Raw genomic sequence first — 21,593 nt, 5'->3', positions numbered from 1 at the left:
TACCTACATCTACGCCAACATTAAGCAAAGTGATCATTTTTCGGTGAACCTCATAGCTCCCAAGCTGCCTTCTGTCTGTGCGCACCTTCCCCACTTGAAGCAGTCAGAGCTGCTTAGTTTCTCTGGCCAATCTCCCCACATTAAAAGAGAAAGAGATCTAACCTCATTATTTGTGTTATTCACATCTGTATATATATGATTTCTAATGCTGCATTTTAAATCTCTTATTCTAATTGGAAACATTTCATTCTTGTTTAAAAATTTTAAAATATAACCAAACAAAGAAAAAAATAAAATAAAATATAACCAAACTGGAGAGTCTAAACAGAAACCAATTCTTCTGAGAACAATAAACAAACAAAACAGAAAACCAAAAGTGGGTAAGAAGTACCATGTATGTTCATTTACTTTAATTTCAAAGGTGTTATTCCTGACAGGACAAATCTAGAATATGCAATAAACAGACTGTTTTGGAATTAAGAAAGCTAGGGGTTAAAATAAAGCCAAAATCCTCCCAACAGCCAAACAAAACACCAATATTTCTTTTCCTATCCCCCAGGATGTCCTTGTGGCCTAGAATAATACATGCGGTGACCTAGTCAACCTATGGCTGATAGACACAGTACTTTACGTTGGATTTATGCTGAGTACTAATGCAGGATCTTACCTGTAATGTACATGTGTGACTGCTGGTTTCCTGTATCCAAGGATCCAGGTTTGAATATCTATGGGTTCAGCTTTGGGATAAGCTATGGTTGTATCTATTATCCACTGGAGGCCGTTTGACTTGTTGTCTGAGAACAACATAAAGTTGGATCAATTTTTATATTATTTGCATCAAATAACATTAAAAACAAAACTAACCTGCAGCAAGCATATAAAGTACAAAGCATCTTGCAAACATCAGAAGCTAAAGTATCACATTACGAAAGTGAAAAGCAGACCTCGAAACAAACAAAAAATCCATTCACTAAATATAACGCAAGATAATACAAACACTAAGATTTGTGATACTTGGAAGACATTAATAAGTATTGGAATAAGGCAGTAAAAATAAGCATTTTATTGACACACATGATCTTCAGTTGCTGCTTTTGTTCAAAACCAACAACAAAAAACCCCCTCCCATTACGGCAAGAGTTATAGAAAAATAAAGCAATAAACCTGTCCATCCTGTGGTAGGAACAACAGGTGGTAACTACTGTTGTGAGAGGGGCTGGGGAAGTTCTGCTTACTTCAGTCCTCTGCACACCGTTTCTGTTCCCAGCTCAGGGTACAAAGTTGAGCAAGACTTGAGAGGGGAATCCTCACAGAGAATGCTAATAGGTAGACTTTAAAGTGTAAAGGTCTATCCTTTGTTTGAAGTAATTAAAGGATCTTTAAAACAATAAGACTTACTTTTTAAACATAAGGCCAAATATACAGAAGGAATCAACAAAATCTTACTTAAAATGTCAAATAATTAAAACCTGGCCTAAAATTCTTTTGAAATTTTAGATAACATTCTAAAGGGGAAAAAATACTCATATAAGAAATAAGTTTAAAAAATTTAATTTTTAAATAATATATTGCTGAAGGAATAGTGTTAGGTAAAGAGAGACATTTTAACAAGCTACCCATGACATACAGGCTGAAATGTTTGGGGCTAAAGTGATGACTGCAACTTACCTTGAGTTGTGTTAAAAAAAAAAACAAAAAAACCACCAAGATGGACTAACAGACAGAAGGATAGAAAGACATGTGATAAAACAAATACAGTAAAGTGTTAACTGTAAAATCTAGTTGGTCAGCTAACTGCAAAATTGCAAAGTTCTTTTAATTTTTATGTATGTTTAAAAATTTTTATAATAAAATGGTTGGGAAAAATCACCAGAGTTCAGTTTAATATTGATTAAATCATACAAAAATGAAAATACTAATCCTTTTAAAGTTAATCAGATACAACTTTATTTTTACATGTTTATGTTTACATGTTTAAAACCAACATGAAGGCATGGTTTGTGTTTATATAGAATAAAATACTAAATAGTGAATATGAACACTAAAAAAATAAAATAAAATACAAATACTAAAACATAGAGAAGAAAAGGTAAAACAAAAGTAAAACTAGTTTTGGGGTACACAGTTTTATAGCATTTCTTATGGGATTTTTCCTAATCTATTAGAATAAAAAATTTTTTTTTCTTGACAGGTAAGAAGTGGATTTCTTTGGAGAGATACACATCCCATAGACAGAACGTGATCTGTCTCAGAAGGCGAGTGCAGCCCTGGAAGAAACACACTCCACAGAGTGTGGGCCATCTCAGAAGGTGAGAGGCCTAAAAATTTCAACTAAGGTAAGAAAAGTAATAAACAATTTCACTTGGGTTATAAACAGACTGTTTCTCTCCAAAAGGAAAACAAAACAAAACAAAACATTTTTCTTCCCTTGTGTGTAATCAATATGATAAGTACCCATTCCTTTGGGATCTAGACCACTACAGAATATTGACTGGGTAAAACTATTTAAAAACAGCAGCCTTTATTAGTGCAATTAATCCTGTTTGGAAGACCTTTGCCTTCAAGCTTTGGCTTGGCTGACATTGCTACAGTGTCTCTGCAGCCTTGAAGCTATTCCGAACCTTCCTTTTCTATTAAAAGACTCTTTCAATTTGTCTTTTTAATAGATGATGAAAGATCAAGAGAGCTGACTGCCAGACAGCTGTTTGGAAAAAACAAATAAAAGAACTCAGCACAATCTCATGGCATGATTTTTATATCTGACCCTTACTGCCATCTAAAATAACACATATTTCTGAGGGTCCATCATTTCCAGTTTTATTTTATCTAAAGACTATTAAAAGAAATAGCAAAATGCTACGAAGGAAACAGACCTAGTCAGTTTCTTTCAGCTTTTTGATTTATAATTTATCAGCAAACATTCATAGTATCTTAGAGAAAATTGTTCAAAAGAGCCTTCACGTTGTCTGCAAAATAGATGCTGCAGATCTGCATACCTCACCAGACTATCTGCAAGACAGCTGCATCTTTGAGGGTGGTTTACTTTTTCCTGGCCATAAAAGTAATAGGTAATATTTTTTTTTCAATTCAGAAAAGTATTAAGAAATGGGGAAAAATTATCCATAATGTTACAACTCAGAGACGCAATCACTAATATTTTGGAATCTTTCCTTTCACAAATTTTCTACTGCCTTATTATTTACATATTTAAGCTCATATTGTTTATACAAGAGTTGTTATGTTCCTCCTACTCCATTAATATTATAGAGCAGAAGCATTTTCTAAGTCCATAGACATCATTCATAATGGCTGTATTGTATTCTGTTAGATGGATATTTAATAATTACATATCTATTCTCTCTTCTGGCTATTTCCAATTTCCTGCCATTTGACATAATTCTGGGATAAACTACTGCGCCAGGATTTCAGATCATTCTATTTTGATAAGTATTATATGCAGTGGAGTAACTAATCAAAATTTTAAGACTTTCAATAAATATTGCCCAAATGTATTAAACTCATTCTCTGTATTAAAAAAAAAACTTTCTAAATTTGATAAATGCAATATATATATATATCATTACAATTTCATTTGCTTACAGTTTTTCAAATTAGTCATTTCTATTCCTATATCTTTTAATATAGTAATTCCACTTATAGGAATTTACACTACTTACATGCTCCACAAATGTGAAAAGATATTTACAGGGATGGCAGCTGAAGCAGTGGGGATGGCCAGGAGAAAGGTATATAGGAAGGGAAAGACACCTTTGACCTTATATATTCCTATACTATTTGAAAAAATTACTGTAAGCATGGACTACTTTGTAAATAGTAACATTAAAAAGTTATATTTTCAGGACTTCCCTGGCAGTCCAGTGGTTTAGGATGTGCCTTCCAATGAAGGGGATGCGGGTTCAATTCCAGGTTGGGGAACTAAGATTCCACATGTGAGCCATGAGCTGCAACTAAAACCCAACATAGCCAAACAAATAAATATTTTAAATTATATTTTCATCTTCTTCCTCAGTATTATTTCTATTCAACAAAACTATAAATATAAAAAAGAACTCCAGAAAAGCCTCTAATTCCAAGAAAAGAAAAAAATGCTAAAAACCATCATACCTAATTCCTTAGTGTCTCCTCCTGCTGAACTTCCATTTTCCTGTCGTGCTACAAGTGCACGCAAAATAATTTTTGTTGCCCCAACTCTCGGCAAAGTGACATGTGTAAGAAATGGCAAGTTATTTTTCTTGGCAAATGACTGACTGGTTTCTCGCCTCTTCCTGAGGAAGCCCCCTTCTGGAAATAGAACAATCCATTTTCGATCTCTGCTCCTGTAATTATTTTCTAGGTGCTTCTTAAGAAGAAGAAGCTGTTGGTCACGATGAGATTTTCCCTAGAGGGTAGATACATTGTATAATAAGTATAGGCATGTTTGAAATTTAAAGACCATAAATGCTAGAAATTACTGCTTCCAGAGTAAATCCCAAACACAGGCTAGAATAGTGACTTCCCCCTGCACCCTGTTACTTACTTCCCCTTTTGACCACAGTGGCAAAAGGAAGTTATTAGCACTTACATAAATAAACCCTTCTCTCTGCAGAAACAAATTGCTCTAATTGCCCCCGAGAGTTTATTCACTCATCATTAGTGAGTATTTACGGAGTACCTTCTACTTACTTGCCAGGCACGTCTTAGAGATAGAAAAGTAAGACACCCTCACGGAAGATTCATGCAACTGGTGTTAAGTGTTAGGAAGAAGAGTAAGAGGCTGGAGAAATGCAACAGGGTCAGGGGAAGCAACTCCAGGGAGGTGAAATTTAAGCAAAGAGCTGATAATGTGAGAGAATAAGCCATGTGAACATGAGTGGCAGAGACAAAAGTGACGAGGACAAAAGAGACAAAGGTCCCTGAGGGGGGAGTAACCTCGGCATTTCAGAGAGCATGACAAGGTCATTATGGCTGAGAATTGCAGAGAGGAGGAGATCATATGAGAAAGGCCTTGAGTTTGGTGAGCAGTAATTTGGGATGGGATGTCATTAAACAGTTTTCAAAAAGGGAAAGTCATGATCTTATTTACATTAAATATCTTCTGGCTCTGGTGACAAAAAGACCGCAGGAAATAAGTTAGGAGACTGCTGTAGAGTCTGGACAGGGGAGTTTGATGAGATTTAACTACAGGATATAGATGAGAGGTGCATACACCCAGGAAAAAGTCTGAATGCTAACAGAATGTTCTGATGGACTGGGTCTCAGTTGTGAGCGAAGGTAAGGAAAGAGGATAACTTGGATACTGAAAAAAAGAATTCAGAAGCATTTTCAGGAAAGTCCCAAACTTATGACTAAATATTAGAAAGGTTCTTCCTTTCAGTATGATCAATTTGCTAGTAATTTTCCAGCCAACAAAATTACAGAAGCTCCCCAAATAATTTGATGCTTTCAATCTTTAAATTATTCCAAATGCAAAACAAGTAACAATTTTCTTAGCTGATTTATGGAACTGATTATGATTAAACTTTATTTATTAAGTTCCCAAGACTACATGTAAACTATTTTTAATATCCTTGGAAATATTTTATTAAAAATGTCTAGTAGCAAAGGCCCAAGAGATTTTCTTTAATATTAATATATTTTTTCTCTCTCTCTTACCCTCAAGTTATAGATTTTAATTACTATCTAACAGGGAAAATATTTTTGCTCTTTATAAGTGAATTTGTAAGTCTCTCCAATAATCTGAAATATAGTCTTAAGTATGCAAAACACTGTAATAAAAAAAGGAAATGTTTTGGAGTACATTATTTTCTATTTTCAACTCCTCAAAGTTCACTGACAATTTAGTTTAACTTAGCCTCTTCTTGAGGCCTAAGGATCATCATGGTAACAAGGTCAACTGTTACAACACCATAAATTCAATAATTTCCTCAGACTCCTAAGCAGCTTTTCCTCTGGACTCCACCCAGACTGCTTCAATTGTCAGTTCTGCTGTCTTTCCCTCCAGCGACACTAAGATGTTAGGTTAGTTTCTTCATTAAGTTGCTCTGAATCACTTATAAGTTGATCTGCTTATTTTGTTTCAGTCTTATTGTGGCCAATCCTCATTCTCAGTTCTTCTTGAGGTTCCAAGCCTGCTTTTTTTCCCATCTCTCTGCTCAGAAAAACCAAGGGCCTTCCCAGAAGGAACGAAGCAATTATACAGAATGGGAAAAAAATGTTTTGTACATAAAACTGTCTGGAGCAAAGTTGATGTGTTTTGGGATATGTATTTTCATAGAGCTCAGAAGTTTTTCTACATTATTTCAGCTTATTTCTGAATTTGCAGTTCTCAGAAGAGTTTTAATTAGATTCACCAGCAATTCATTAAATAAATTAATATGACAAGGTACCACACCATCCAAGGTGAAGTTGCTAAATATATAAACAGTAGATTAGTGTGGCATTACCATACATAAAAACTCTTGATATCATTTCAGTTATCCAGTTTTGAGAAAATAAAGCATGTGACACTAAGTAGCATATCAGGGAAACACTATTTTGATAGGTGAGTATTTTTTTTTCCTACTAAACTATTCCTATTGCTTGGGATCCATTCCCAATCCATCTTTGTACATCAAACTCATACTCATTCTTTAAATTTATGCCATGTATTATATTCTCCTCTAAGGTTTTTCTGGATTTACAGAAATCTGATGTACTCAGTTTTCATATTATGAATTCACAAAATATTTTCTCTTATTTATTTAATTATTTAATATTCTCCCTACTGGTAATCTTATTTAACAATCTCACAACTGCTAATTTAGGTATCTTCTGTGTCATGTAACAGTGACTCGTAAATAAAATTAACAGTGATCTCAGAAGAGCTGAGAATGCGGCAGGTGCTTGAAAACTGTTTAGAAAGGGAGGAGGAGAGTAGAGATGAAAATATTTGCATTTTTAATACTTATGCCTACTCAAATTCAGAATGAAATAATTCAATCTGTTTTAGGGAACAGATTCCCAACTCCCTGAGATAACTAGAAGAGGCTCTACCTATTTTAATTAGTTTTGGGATGTCTCTTTTTATACTAAAGAATCAGACTGATCAAGACTCTCACTATGGAAAAAAATGCTCATTAGTTACCTGTCTTATAAAGAAGTCTCCATGAATTAGAGAAACAATTCCAAAGTTTGTGTATTTAAAAATATGATCCATCAACCACATCATCTGAGCAACAACCTGAAATATTTAAAAGCAAAAAATAATTAAATATTGGATAGAAAAAATACTGAGTATAGTCTAGCCAGTATCTAAATTTTAAGCATAATCATCCAACCATACTTTTCATTAACCTAAATATTTAAAATCTAATGCTATTTCTACAAATAAAGTGCTACATGAAAAATTACAGGTCTTGATTCCAAGTCTTGGATTCTTAAATCACACATATATACATCACTGGGTAACAGATAAAACTGAATTAACTTAAATTTGAACTTAATGATTTCCAATTTGTTCTACGTAAACAACATCACTGGTAATTCTTACATAACTTGTAAAGTTATTCTGAAACAATACAATATGCCTAAATTATCGAATGAGGGCTATGAGTTTAATTAATAAGCACTAAGGTTTTGTAAGGGCTTCCCTAATAGCTCAGATGGTAAAGAATCTGCCTGCAAGGCAGGAGACCCGGGTTTGATCCCTGGGTGAGGAAGATCCCCTGGAGGAGGAAATGGCAACCCACTCCAGTATCCCTGCCTGGAGAATCCCATGGACAGAGGAGCCTGGTGCACTACAGTCCATGGGGCTGCAAAGTCAGATACGACTGAGCGATTAACATTTTTATTAAGGCTTTATAAAAGCCTTAATATCTTTGTTAACATTTTTTTTAAGGCTTTATAAAATGTGACTTTACCTTAATGGTTAAAATATTAAAAGTCAAAAAATATAAAGATATAAATACAAAAATATAAAAATGTTCAACAAAAAGAACAATTCATTTACTCAATAAATACACTGTACATTTTAAAAAATTAATTCGATAGGGTGATTTACACATTCTACTATGAAGTGTATTTGTTAGTTTATACAAAGCCATACTCTTTACCACCATAAAAATACTGTTTCTTAAACACAAAAATATTATCCATTGCTGATAAGAGTATCCATTGCTGATAAGAACTAATACTGTATCAGCAGGAGAAGCAAAACTTCAAAATTAAAAAGAAGTGTAAACAGGATCTAGTTAATTAATTCGTTAATTGCTCTCCCCTGCTGAGATAATAGCATCCCTTGTTATAAGCCTTAAATAAAGTGAAATAAAGCCTCAATCAAGACTACAACAGAGCTCTACTTCAGTTCCTACAGGAATAACAAACTTAAATTCCATCTCTAAGCACAAAATTGTATGAACACATAAGGAAAAAATGAAGCACTGACACCCATGTGTTGCTTTTACAAAAACATAAAACCCCACAAATGATATAATACTTGAGCTTCTGCCTTAATTTTTCAGCATTACTAAATAATTCAGTTGCATGACTCCTATTCCACCAGTTTTACTATATAAAATAACTTAAAAAAAGTAAAGACACATGCCCAGTGGAAGATTGATTTTCAAATCAATTAATACAGAATAAAATAATTACCAACATCTCATGTTTAATCTTGCTTTGCTTTGTAATGATAACTACTTTGTATAAATAAATTTGAGATCTGAACTAAATGGAATTTACTGAAAAGTTTCCCAAGAAACAAAACAAAAAGCAAGTGGATTCAACGTGTAAAATCTTTGAGCTTTATACACAGTATGAAGTGTGGTTGCAAATTATTGATCTCTGGGTTTAATATAACAACACTAAAGTAACTAGTTTTTATGTTTAATCTTACATTTATAGCGGATTTACCTCCTCAGTTAGAAAATAACCTAAAACAAATTCAATAAGACAGTCAAGCTGTCTTCTAAGATTTGTACGGATAATTCTGTCCTAACTTATTTTAGCAGAAATATTACAAGTCAATAAATATATATTACATGCCCAATACAGTTCTACTAGTAGAAATGAAAATTCTTAGTTTTATCATCAGCTGCCATGAAAGGGCAAGACCCCTCACTTTAGAGACATTTCTTAAAAAGGTACTAGAATATTTAGAAAATATAACTAATTCTTTGACTCATAATTCTGAAAAAAGGAAGTCAGTAAACACAAGCCGCCTGAGTCAACTCAGTCAACATTTTACAGGTTGTCTGTCAGAACACTGCTAGGTATTTCCAAGGAACAAAGTTCAGTTCAGTTCAATCGCTCAGTTATGTTCAACTCTTTGTGACCCCATGCACTGCAGCACGCCAGGCCTCCATGTCCACCAACTCCTAGAGTTTACTCAAATTCATGTTCATTGAGTCAGTGACGCCATCTAACCATCTCATTCTCTGCTGTCCCCTTCTCCTCCTGCCCCCAGTCCCTCCCAGCAGCAGTGTCTTTTCCAATGAGTCAACTCTTTGCATGAGGTGGCCAAAGTATTGGTTGGAGTTTCAGCTTTAGCCTCAGTCCTTCCAATGAACACCCAGGACTGATCTCCTTTAAGGATGGACTGGCTGGATCTCCTTGCAGTCTAAGGGACTCTCAAGAGTCTTCTCCAACACCACAGTTCAAAAGCATCAATTTTTTGGTGCTCAGCTTTCTGTATAGTCCAACTCTCACATCTATACATGACTACTGGAAAAACCATAGCCTTGACCAGATGGACCTTTGTTGGCAAAGTAATGTCTCTGCTTTTTAATATGCTGTCTAGGTTGGTCATAACTTTTCTTCCAAGGAGTAAGCGCCTTTTTATTTCATGGCTGCAGTCACCATCTGCAGTGATTTTGGAGCCCAAGAAAATAAAGTCTGCCACTGTTTCCACTGTTTTCCCATCTATTTGCCATGAAGTGATGTGACCAGATGCCATGATCTTAGTTTTCTGAATGCTGAGCTTTAAGCCACCTTTTTCACTTTCCTCTTTCACTTTTATCAAGAGGCTCTTTAGTTCTTCTTCATTTTCTGCCATAAAGGTGCTGTCATCTGTATATCTGAGGTTATTGATATTTCTCCCAGCAATCTTGATTCCAGCTTGTGCTTTATCCTCTACACTAATTATCCTTTACCCATAAGCATGGATTTTCTACATATTCAAACATCTGGAGAGGCTTACATAAATGGCTCCATTCTTTATATCATTTTGAAATGTTAGTAAAGTCAATGGTTCTCCAGGTTAGAAATCTGCGAGGACAGTTTTGGCTGTCACAATAGCTAGGGAGTTCTACTAGCATGCAGTAGGTTGCAGCCGGATAAGGAAAACAATTCCAGCAGGACAGTTGAGAACAACAGTGCTGTCCTACCAAAATGCAAGCAGTGCCCCTGCTCCACAGAGGAATAATGACGGGCACCACAGGAATTCCTGAATTAAAAAAGCTATATTACACTTATACCACCATTAAACTAATATTTTTAAGTGTTACTTGCTCAGTCATGTCCGACTCTTTGCAACCCAATGGGTTCCTCTGTCCATGGGATTTTCCAGGCAAGAATACTGGAATGGGTTGCCATTTCCTTCTGTAGGGGATCTTCCCGACCCAGGGATTGAACCGGGGTCTCCTGCATTGCAGGCAGATTCTTTACCATCTGAACCACCAGGGAAGCCCTAGTGGGCCAGTTTTAAACTGACATTAGCTTTCTTTCTTTGAAAGTGCCCACGGAGTATGCAATTAATCAAGTAAACATTTCTACTTGTGAGTATAAATTAATATTGCCCCACACTTACTAGGTAGGAGGTAGAGATCATAATGTTCTACCTTTTATTTTTCAACCACTCCTTTATGAAACAAGATAAAAATTCTCTAAATTTCACATTATTTAGTAATATCAGATGGTAAAAAATATTTAGTATAACTAATCTGAAAATGGGAATAATTCTGGACAGAAAAATGAGCAGAAGACCAACTAACTAAAATCTTTTTACAAAAGCAAACAAATAAACCAAAATTTCTTTTGTCCACAATATTGGTGAATCTCAGATTACCTATATTCTGACTAATACAGTCATCATTTCTGCCAACTGAAGTTAAGAGTACCAAAGTTAGGATATGTATACTTATCATTTTAAGCACTTTTTGAGACTCAAAAACCAATGGAAGACATCATAGGCCCTCAGAAAAATCACTATAAATATAAGTATCTTATCAGTAAGAATAAAAATGTTCTCCTTGATATAAAGCCAAATAGGGTTTTTTTTTTGGGGGGGGGGGGGCCACACCTCACAGCATGTGGGATCTTAGTTCCCCAACCAGGGATTGAACCTATGCCCCTTGCAGTGGAAGCAGAGTCTTAACCACTGGACCACCAGAGAAGTCCAAAAAACTAGTTTTTACAAAATTTTAATATCAATAATTTAGAGGACAGGTGATATATTATTATAAATGCAAATATATCTATACAGTGACGTTATTTCAACAATTCTGAATATAGGAAATTATTGAATTTATTCTACATTCTATCAAAATAATGCCTTTGCTTCTCAGATAAACAACAAAAACAGATTTCATAATAACTAAACCTTTTCCATTTACTCTCATCTCATTTTCTGACCCTTGACTTGCTGAATCAAACTCTGAGGACATAAACACACCAGGTGTATTCTTGCCTTGGGTTTTGGCCACGATTATTTCACTACGGAAGAGGCCCTTGCTTCACTACTCTGCTTAAGTTCTACTCAAACCTTTCAGGTCAAGTTTATGTCCTTCTCTCCACAAAGTTTTCTATATCCACCAAGTACATGGTGAGCTCACCTTCCACCAAATACTTCTCACTTTGTAATTAAGTATTGTTTGCTATTCCTTCTCTTCACATATCACTAGTTTATCAGTTCCTTTAAGAGGACATCTTATAGGATGATGTTCTTCTATATTTATAGTTGGTGACCATGAACATGAAACACTGATAAAATACCTATTGGTTTCTTCATTATTAGGCCAAATACTAACTCCATTAATTCTATATACTTTCTATTTATTTACTTTTCTATGAACATAACCTCTTTACCTTCTCCTAAGGTGTTAATTCTTTTAATGTTAAGGATTGACTTTTATATGCTCCCACTTTATAGATATATTTTAGTTATTAATACAAGCAATGTGAAACCAACAGTTCAAACACAGCCCAAAACACTGAATAAAACGGACGTGCTATCTTTCCTTTCAATTTGCTTTCTAAGTGAGATTCAAAACAATATCTACCTTACTTTCTTCTGGCTAAAAATCCCCAAGATCACCTAGTTCCCCATCCAATTTTATTCTTCAGTCTTATGTGGTTGGATTTCTCAAACTGGCAATCCACCACTCACCTCAAGACAGCCCCATGTTGAACCATATTAACTTTGCTTTCATTTCAGTTCTTTAAAAAAAAAAAAAAAGCTGCATGGAGGTATAATCTGCGTTATCCCAGTTGGTTTTCTTTAAGTCTATAAATTTCTCTTAGAGTGATTTAGAATTATATACACAATATATTTTTTTTTCAAGATTTTTCTAAATTTTCAGGAAAAGTAAGCATATTAAAGTGTAAGTCTATATTCCCAACTGTAGTAAGATACTCAGCTGACCCTCTGTCAACCCCTCTTTCCTGCAGTCTGTCTCTGCCTTCAGTATGGCTTACCAGTCCTTTGTCCTGGAGGCACATCATCAGGGTGCACACATCTCCTGTTGCCTGATGGTTCACCAACATGACTGCTTCATCTTCTGAAATTGTTTTAATATCTTCCCCCCACTCCATCACTGTAAGGACAAAAAGTTTCAAAGCTGTCATTTTAAAGATTTATCTATTTCCAGAAACCTTATGTTAGAAACACTGGTGCACATTAAAACTTCTGAAAGTTTATTTCCTAAAAGTATACTTCCTAGAAAAATCAGGATGTTCATATTTTAGAGAGACCCAAAAAAATCCATGAAAATGTAAAATGGCTATACCTTTGATTTAGAAATTCAATTTAAGAGTTTATTCTACAGAAACATTTGTCCAAATGGGCAAAAATATGCATAAAGGATAGTTAGTTCACCAATGGGAATGGATAATTTTCATACAATGAAAGAGCATAAATTCATTAAAGAACGGAAGATATCTCTATACACTAACCTCAAAAGACTTCTTATCAAGTAAACAAATCACAAAACAGTATATATAATATGATCCCATTTTTTCAAAGAAGGAATAAAATTTACATGTAATTTAACACATTGAAAAAAGTCTGGGGGAATGAATTCAAAACTATTAGTACTGATCTTCATTGGGAGGCAGTTCCCAAAGATCCTTAAATTCTACTTTAGAATAAAATATGCAAATATTATAAAATGTGTAAACATTTTCCTTTTATAAGAAAACTAATTAAAGATGTTACATTTATTAAAAATCTCCAGATGAAAAATCATTGCACCAAAACCTCTATGTACACTGTAAGGAAAACAGTGATATCTCCAAGCAGGTATGCCTCATTTTATAGCACACTTACTACACACACAAAAGATAAAATTAAACATCAGTTTCAAACATCAGGATTCTATGGAGAAGCTTCTAGGTTCTTCATATGTCTGACACAAACTACCAGAGGCTGAATATACACTAGTAATCACTCATCTCACTCCCTGCTATGTGGAAAGAAGCTGGGCTCCCTGTGTGTAATAGTTCTGGAGGAAACAGGGGTAGGAGACCTGGAGTTCACCTGTTTTATCTCTGCCAGCCCCCACTCCTCCGCAGCCACACTTCACTGTCACCCCAGTATAGCGGAGCTCCTCTTAAGACATCATTTGAGAAAAGAGTTCTGCTAATTTTTTCTTTCTATTAAAATCTAAGCAAAGCATCTATGTCTTCATTTTAAAAATTTGTATTAAGGGAATTTCAGCTAGGTTGAACATATCTTCAATTGTGGTTGTTACTACTGTTCAGTTGTTAAGTCTTGTCCAACTCTTAGCAACCTCATGAACTGCAGCACACCAGGCTTCCCTGTCCTTCACTATCTGCTAGAGTTTGCTCAGACTCATGTCCATTGAGTCAGTGATGCTATCTAACCATCTCAGCCTCTGCCGCCCTCTTCTTCTTTTGCCTTCAATCAGCTGTGGTATCTACTTGCATAATCATTCTCTCAGAAGTTATTACTGAAACACAAGTAGCTAACACTGTGTGCTGAAACCTTTTACTTTAAGATTCTTAAACGAATGTAGAATGGAAACCACATTACAGATGTCAAGTAATCTTTAAGGAACAGAGGTAGAACTCTGGGGACAGTCCAGTGGCAACAGCTTTCCTTCAGAGTGACCTTTCCTTTCCCAAGTTGCCAGTGAAGTTTAGCTGACAAGCTAACTTTACTTAAACTTATCTGAACAGCTGATATATCATACATTGTATGTGTGGGGGGGGTGGGAGTATAAATTGGTACAAGAGTTTGGAAGTCAATCTGGCAATCTATATGAGAACTAAGAAATGTAAAAATCTTTTTAGCCAGCCATTCCACTTCTAGGAATTCATCTTACAAACATACTTACGTGTAAAATGACACATATGCAAAGCTCTTTACTGCAGCATCATTTATAAGAGCAAAGATGAAAGCAACTAAAAAGACAGAGCAGCTCAAATTCACAGAAGTTTCTAAAATGGTGGTTGATGGGGAAAACTGGGGAGTTGACTAGTTAAATAAATTATAATATATCCATGCAATGGAATATTATACAATCATAGCATCTATACACTAATATGAAATGATACTGGCTGAAGCTCCAATACTTTGGGCGCCTGATGCAAAGAACTGACTCATTAGAAAGGACCCTGATGCTGGGAAAGATTGAAGTAAGGAGGAGACAGGGATGACATGTTTGGATGGCATCACCAACTCGATGGACATGAGTTTGAGCAAGCTCCGGAAGTTGATGATGGACAGGGAACCCTGGTGTGCTGCAGTCCATGGGGTCGCAAAGAGTCAGACATGACTGAACAACTGAACTGAACTGATGAAATGACATACTGTAAGTAATAAAGGCAAAGTGCAGAACACTGTGTGAAGGATGCTACCAGTTGAGTTTTCAAAAAAGACAGAGACTATATTTACTAAGTGAAAACTTCCCATATTACTCCTCTGTCAACAACCCTTCAATGAACACACACATGCACACCCTATTCTTTCATTAACTCATTCTTCAGTCAATAAAACAGCATCAGGCACTGTGGATATAAAATGAATACGAGCAAAAGTATTATTCTAATGGCAGTTAAAACACAAGAAAAGTCTAATTCAATTCTATAAATATTGGACTATTAAGAGGTAATGTGGAAAGCCTTCTGGCTCCACACTGATGTTTTATAACCAAATATTCTTTTAAAGCAATTTCTGCTACATGAATGGAAAATACTAGATACTTAGGCCTATGACGCAGGAAAGCCTACGTGTAAATGTAACTCCAAATAAAAATAAGCTTTCTACATAAAATGCATCTTACTGTTTGTTAGATATAAAGTAGATAAATCCAGTGTGTTAGTTTCAAATCTCAAAATATAAATTGAATTTAGAACTCTTTGTTCTGGCTTAAATAGTGTCCCTTCAAATTTACATCAATCCAAAATTTGTGAATGTGACCTTATTTGGAAACAGGGGCTTTGTAGATGTAATCAAGTTAAGATGAGGTCAGAGTGGATTAGGGCGGGCTCTAAACCTATATCCAATATGACTGGTGTCCTTATAAAATGAGGGAAATTTGGACAGAGATACACAAAGAGAATGCCATGTGACGACAGAGACAGAAACTGCAGTGATGCGTCTGCAAGCCAAGGACTGCAGACAACCAACCAAAGTGATCAAGAGGCAAGGAAGGATCCTTCCCACTAGAGCCATCAGACAGAACATCCCTGCCAACACTTCAGACTTCTAACCCTGAACCCTGATATAATAAATTCCTGTTGTTTTACGTCCCCCAGTTTGTGGCACTTTGTTATGGAAGCCCTCTAAAACTAATATATCCCACCCTCCTCAACTTTCCTCATTTCGCTTTTCCATTCTATTCTCTTCAAATAATAGTTTTTTTCTAACCAACTATAAGAACAACACTGTACTTTAAACACCCAGAAGATTATAGAGAAATCTAATATTAAATATTACAAATGTTTCTAAATGTTCATTTCTACAAATAGTTTAAGGGTATAATCATTAAGAGTTAACCCAATACATATTTTATCTCTGCCACAACTTAGCTAAAATTACTTTTCGAACTAAATGTCAATTTATTATACTAAGACTTACATGAATACTAAATCAAACAAGGGAAGGTAGTTGGATAATTTTTTTAAAATTATCCTGATGTAGCAATAAAGTCACACTATATTTTATAATAAGCTGAATTTTATTCAACAATAAATTTCACTTCTAGTATCTATGGCATTCTTCTTTTACCAATACTTTTACCATACCATTATGTACTTCAAAGATCACTGTTACACAAAATCAAGATTCAAAAATGCTTGCAGAGAAAAACATTTATTTTGTGTATGAAATAGCTGTGTTCCTCAAATCATAGCCTGCTATCCAAACCAGTACGTATAATAATGAAGCCAGTATCTTAACCAAGGAATAGAATTATTCTCATGTTAAAGAACAGAAACTATGGATGACTGCCAGTTCTTACAATGTAACAAAAAAAATATTTTAACATACTGTTCTGTGAAATGAATTCTCAAAAAAGAACTGGGTCAGGTCCACTATTTCCAAAGGGAATGAAAAACAAATGGGTAAAAACTGGAAGAAAAGCTCCCTAGTTATAACTGAATTTTTAAAAATTCTTATTAAAAACCAAAACCAAAGATTATTACCTACTACACACACACATACACACATATTAATAAATCTCCCCAAAAGTTATAGACTAGAATTGATCAGGATAGTTCATATCTCAAAAAGAAAGTAAAAACAACAATTAAACCATCACAAATTCCTTAAAAACATTGCTGCTAAAGTTGTTATACTGATCCACAAAACAGAAATAATGTGGAGAAGAAAGGTTGCTTTTTACATACAATCATAATAACACAATCATAATCATACTTGCTTTTCAAAAATCAAAAAAAATATCAGCAAGCTAATGGCACAAACTATTTTATGATTCTGTGCCTCAGCTTTTCACTTAAGAAACATAATGATATCATTATGCTATTCAAACTTACTGTGAAATGAACGAGATATAATTGATAGAATCACAGACACCCTGGGTAATTAGATTACATGACAGCTGAAGTTCCCTTTGAAATCACTATTAAGTGAGTCATACAACTACTGTGTCACTCACATAAGGTCAGGTATTCTAACATGAATAGCAAAGATTAGAGAGAAAAAAAAAAAAAAAAAAAACACGTGAAAGAATCTCATGAAACTCCAGAATTGTGGCTTTCAGTAGCCCAGATTGGAGACAGACTAGACTGGACTCATCCAAAGTCAGGGGTTAGCAGAGGAAGATGAAAAAGGAGAGAGGACATTGCCGGTGGCTATGAGAAAACAGCTTACAGTACTGATTAACAGAGAGGAGACAGGAGGGGAGGAAGCAAGTAAGGGAGTGATTCATTAAAAGAAAACAGAGGGAGGGCTATTATAATAGAGATCATTGAAGCCTCCCTCTATGCCCACCCTTACCCATCCTATTCAAACCTCCACAAATAGGGTCCAGGCATTTTGAGAAAGCCCCCAGGAGAATCTAATGTATGCCAATAAACAAGAATCACTGGAATTTATGCAGCAAGGTTTTTAAGAATACTGAACATACTGGGAAGCTGTGGTCAGCACCCCTTTTTGGCACTTTAAGAGGTTAAACTTGAGGTGGCAAGGTTCAAGGTATAGCTTTTGGAAGGGTTGTGTAACTAAAAGAATAACAGTAGCATATATTTTAAATAGATATACAATTAAATACTAATAATATTAATAGCTATCATTTATAGAATGTTTACTATGTGTCAGGCATTAATGATTAGTAATAGAAAATAATTCACATTACTTTCTTATGTAACCTTCACAAAAATCCCAAAGGTATAGACACTATTATCCACAATTTACAATTGAAGAAAATGAAATACAAAAGGTTAAGCAATATCTTCAAAGTTACATGGTTAGGAAGTAGAGGAACTGGGATTCAAAACCACTGTATCATGCTGTAACTGCAGGTGTCTTATGGCGTTGAGGAACCTTGAGGAGAGGAACAAACAGGTACACTGCCCACACAGCCCCTGACATTGCCCATGATCATACCAGGAAATGGGGTGAACAAGTTAGTGGTTAGGTCCACTAACCTTATTTGTTCTCAACAACAACTGTTGAGGACAAATAAGGTTAGTGGACAACAACAATAAGGAGTGGACCAGAAGCCAAGAATCAAGTTGGGTTTTTTTTGCCTGACAGTTAAATAATAACCCAGACTAAAGAGGCAAAGGATAACTAAGAAAAAAGAATCAATATTGCTTTTAGGCCCAGATGCTGTCATCTTAAATTTAATATGCTCAATACAGAACCAGTTCTTTACCCTAGACTTCTCCATCTCAACAAAGGACATCATCATTTACCCAACCAACTCAACAAAAATCTAAGGCCACCTTTGATTCCTTCCTTTCCTCAATTCTCCACATTTAATCTAAGTCCTTTGAGCTCTACGTCCAAGACACATCCTGCAACCTCTATGTTGCTCCTTCTTTACTACCTCTACTCTAGGCCAAGCCATCGACACCTCTTTCTTGGACTTCTAAAGTGACCTCCTAACTAGACCTCTTACTTCTACTTTAGCCACTTGCTTAAAACAAAATTTTAAAATAGTTTATAATTTCAAATACCAATATAATCTGAATCACCACTGGCAAGACTGGAAAAAGAAAGAGCAGGAAAGTCAAAGATAATTGATATTAACTCTAACTGGTTTACCTCAAATCTAGACAGATTTGTTTCACCTCAAACCTAAAGATTTGCTTTACCTCAAACCTAGACAGTTTCCCAAAGGGAAGATATGTATCTCAGAAGAAGCAATTCTACCTGCGGTCACCAGCACCACAAAACTTTCAGCACAGCTGGTCAACATCCTGCGTTACAACCCCAAAGACCCTACACATGTCCAAACATCCTACTCCCACCTCTATCCCATTTAAAACCACTAAGAGAGTTCAAAATGACTGAGGTCAATATGACCCTGTAATAAAATCAGAGTGAGTTAAATAACAAATGAGAATAGTGCAGACAACATGAGGACTGAGTGAACACGTGCTATTAAAAACAAAGATCAAGCCCTGTGACACCCAGCTTTTACCCACTCACCCCCCAAGATATGGCAGCAAGGAGACTGCTAGAGTCTTCTCTGGGAAATCTGATAAGCTCATGAGAAAAGATATAAAAATACTGACATTTAGGACTCTCCAGTGAAGTATTCCAATCATTATCTTACAATGAGGCTTAGTGTGGACAAGCCTCAACCACTAGCAGGGCTGCCAATCAACTTTATAGTCCAAATTGCCAATATCCACTGGATCATCGAAAAAGCAAGAGAGTTCCAGAAAAACATCTATTTCTGCTTTATTGACTACGCCAAAGCCTTCGACTGTGTGGATCACAATAAACTGTGGAAAATTCTGAAGGAGATGGGAGTACCAGACCACCTGACCTGCCTCTTGAGAAACCTGTATGCAGGTCAGGAAGCAACAGTTAGAACTGGACATGGAACAACAGACTGGTTCCAAATAGAAAAAGGAGTACGTCAAGGCGGTATAGTGTCACGCTGCTTATTTAACTTATATGCAGAGTACATCATGAGACACGCTGGGCTGGAAGAAGTACAAGCTGGAATCAAGATTGCTGGGAGAAATATCAATAACCTCAGATATGCAGATGACACCACCCTTATGGCAGAAAGTGAAGAGGAACTGAAAAGCCTCTTGACGAAAGTGAAAGAGGAGAGTGAAAAAGTTGGCTTAAAACTCAACATTCAGAAAACTAAGATCATGGCATCTGGTCCCATCACTTCATGGGAAATAGATGGGGAGACAGTGGAAACAGTGTCAGACTTTATTTTTTGGGGCTCCAAAATCACTGCGGATGGTGACTGCAGCCATGAAATTAAAAGACGCTTACTCCTTGGAAGGAAAGTTTTGACCAACCTAGATAGCGTATTAAAAAGCAGAGACATTACTTTGCCAACAAAGGTCCATCTGGTCAAGGCTATGGTTTTTCCAATAGTCATGTATGGATGTGAGAGTTGGACTGTGAAGAAAGCTGAGCACCAAAAAATTGATGCTTTTGAACTGTGGTGTTGGAGAAGACTCTTGAGAGTCCCTTGGACTGCAAGGAGATCCAACCAGTTCATCCTAAAGGAGATCAGTCCTGGGTGGTCATTGGAAGGACTGATGCTGGAAGCTGAAACTCCAATACTTTGGCCACCTGATGTGAAGAGTTGACTCATTGGAAAAGACCCTGATGCTTGGAGGGATTGGGGGCAGGAGGAGAAGAGGGCGACAGAGGATGAGATGGCTGGATGCCATCACCGACTCGATGGGCATGAGTTTGAGTAAACTCCAGGAGTTGGTGATGGACAGGGAGGTCTGGCATGCTGCGATTCATGGGGTCACAGAGTCGGACACAACTGAGCGACTGAACTGAATTGAACTCTTAAATAAGAACAAATTGTCATGTATTACCAGATAACCAGAAAAAGCCCTTAATGTGAAAGAAAATAAAGCAAATAGTCTATTAAAGAAATTTATTTTATAGTCAAAAACCTTCCATAAAATAATTCTTCTGGCCCAAATGATTTCACTAGCAAATTCCACTATTCTTTTTAAAAAGAAATAACACCAATTCTATACCATCTCTTCCAGAAAATAGAAAAGAAGGGAAAGATTACCCTTATACCAAAACCAGAAAAAGACAACAACAACAAAAAAACCCTGTAGACTCACGTTCATTAAAATACTCAAAAAATATCAGGAAATGGACTCCAATAATATACACTGCAATCAAGTAAGGTTTATCATCACAAGAACTGAAGGTAATAATCCAACATATTAACAGCTAAGGAAGAAAAACCTCATAACTATATTGCAACAGTCTGAAGGTCTGTCTCCCTCTAAAATTCATATCTTAAAGTCCCAACCCTCCAAGGTGATGGTATTAGTAGACAAGGTCTTTGGAAAGTGATTAAAGGGTTGAGCCCTCATGAATGGGATTAGTGGGCATATAAGAGAGCCCACAGAGCTATCCAGCTCATTCTACCCAGTGAGGGCATGGTGAAAAGGCTATGAACCATGAAGAGAGCTTTTACCATTGGTGACTGCTGGCACCTTGATTTTGGACTTCTAAGCCTCCTGAATTATAAGCAGTAAATTTCTGTTGTTCATAAAGCACCCAGCCTGTGACACTGTGTTACAGCAGTCCCAAAGACCAAGACACGTATGAATTAATACACAAAAAGCACTTAAATTTCAATATCCATTCATGATAAAAACTCTCAGTAAACTAAGAACAGAAGGGAATTTCCTCAGTGTGATAAAGTGTTTCTACACAAAACCAATAGTTAACATATTAT

General features: G+C 35.7%; 1 protein-coding gene across 2 annotated transcripts in view; it reads right to left on the bottom strand.

The window, feature by feature from the left end:
- The window catches only part of LPGAT1 (lysophosphatidylglycerol acyltransferase 1), a 79,795-nt gene that overhangs the window by 29,773 nt on the left and 28,429 nt on the right, over positions 1 to 21,593 (bottom strand). For both annotated transcript variants that reach the window (XM_065936255.1, XM_065936254.1), the window contains 4 exons: positions 12,670 to 12,788; positions 7,124 to 7,219; positions 4,126 to 4,399; positions 668 to 794 (listed from right to left, as the gene is read on the bottom strand). In XM_065936255.1, the coding sequence (XP_065792327.1) occupies positions 668 to 794; positions 4,126 to 4,399; positions 7,124 to 7,219; positions 12,670 to 12,788 (616 nt within the window). The remainder of the gene's footprint in view (positions 1 to 667; positions 795 to 4,125; positions 4,400 to 7,123; positions 7,220 to 12,669; positions 12,789 to 21,593) is intronic.

Source organism: Muntiacus reevesi, chromosome 5, assembly GCF_963930625.1.
Source record: "Muntiacus reevesi chromosome 5, mMunRee1.1, whole genome shotgun sequence".
NCBI lineage: Eukaryota > Metazoa > Chordata > Mammalia > Artiodactyla > Cervidae > Muntiacus > Muntiacus reevesi.
Note: the sequence above shows the minus strand (reverse complement) of the source record. Positions and strands in the feature narration are given on the sequence as shown.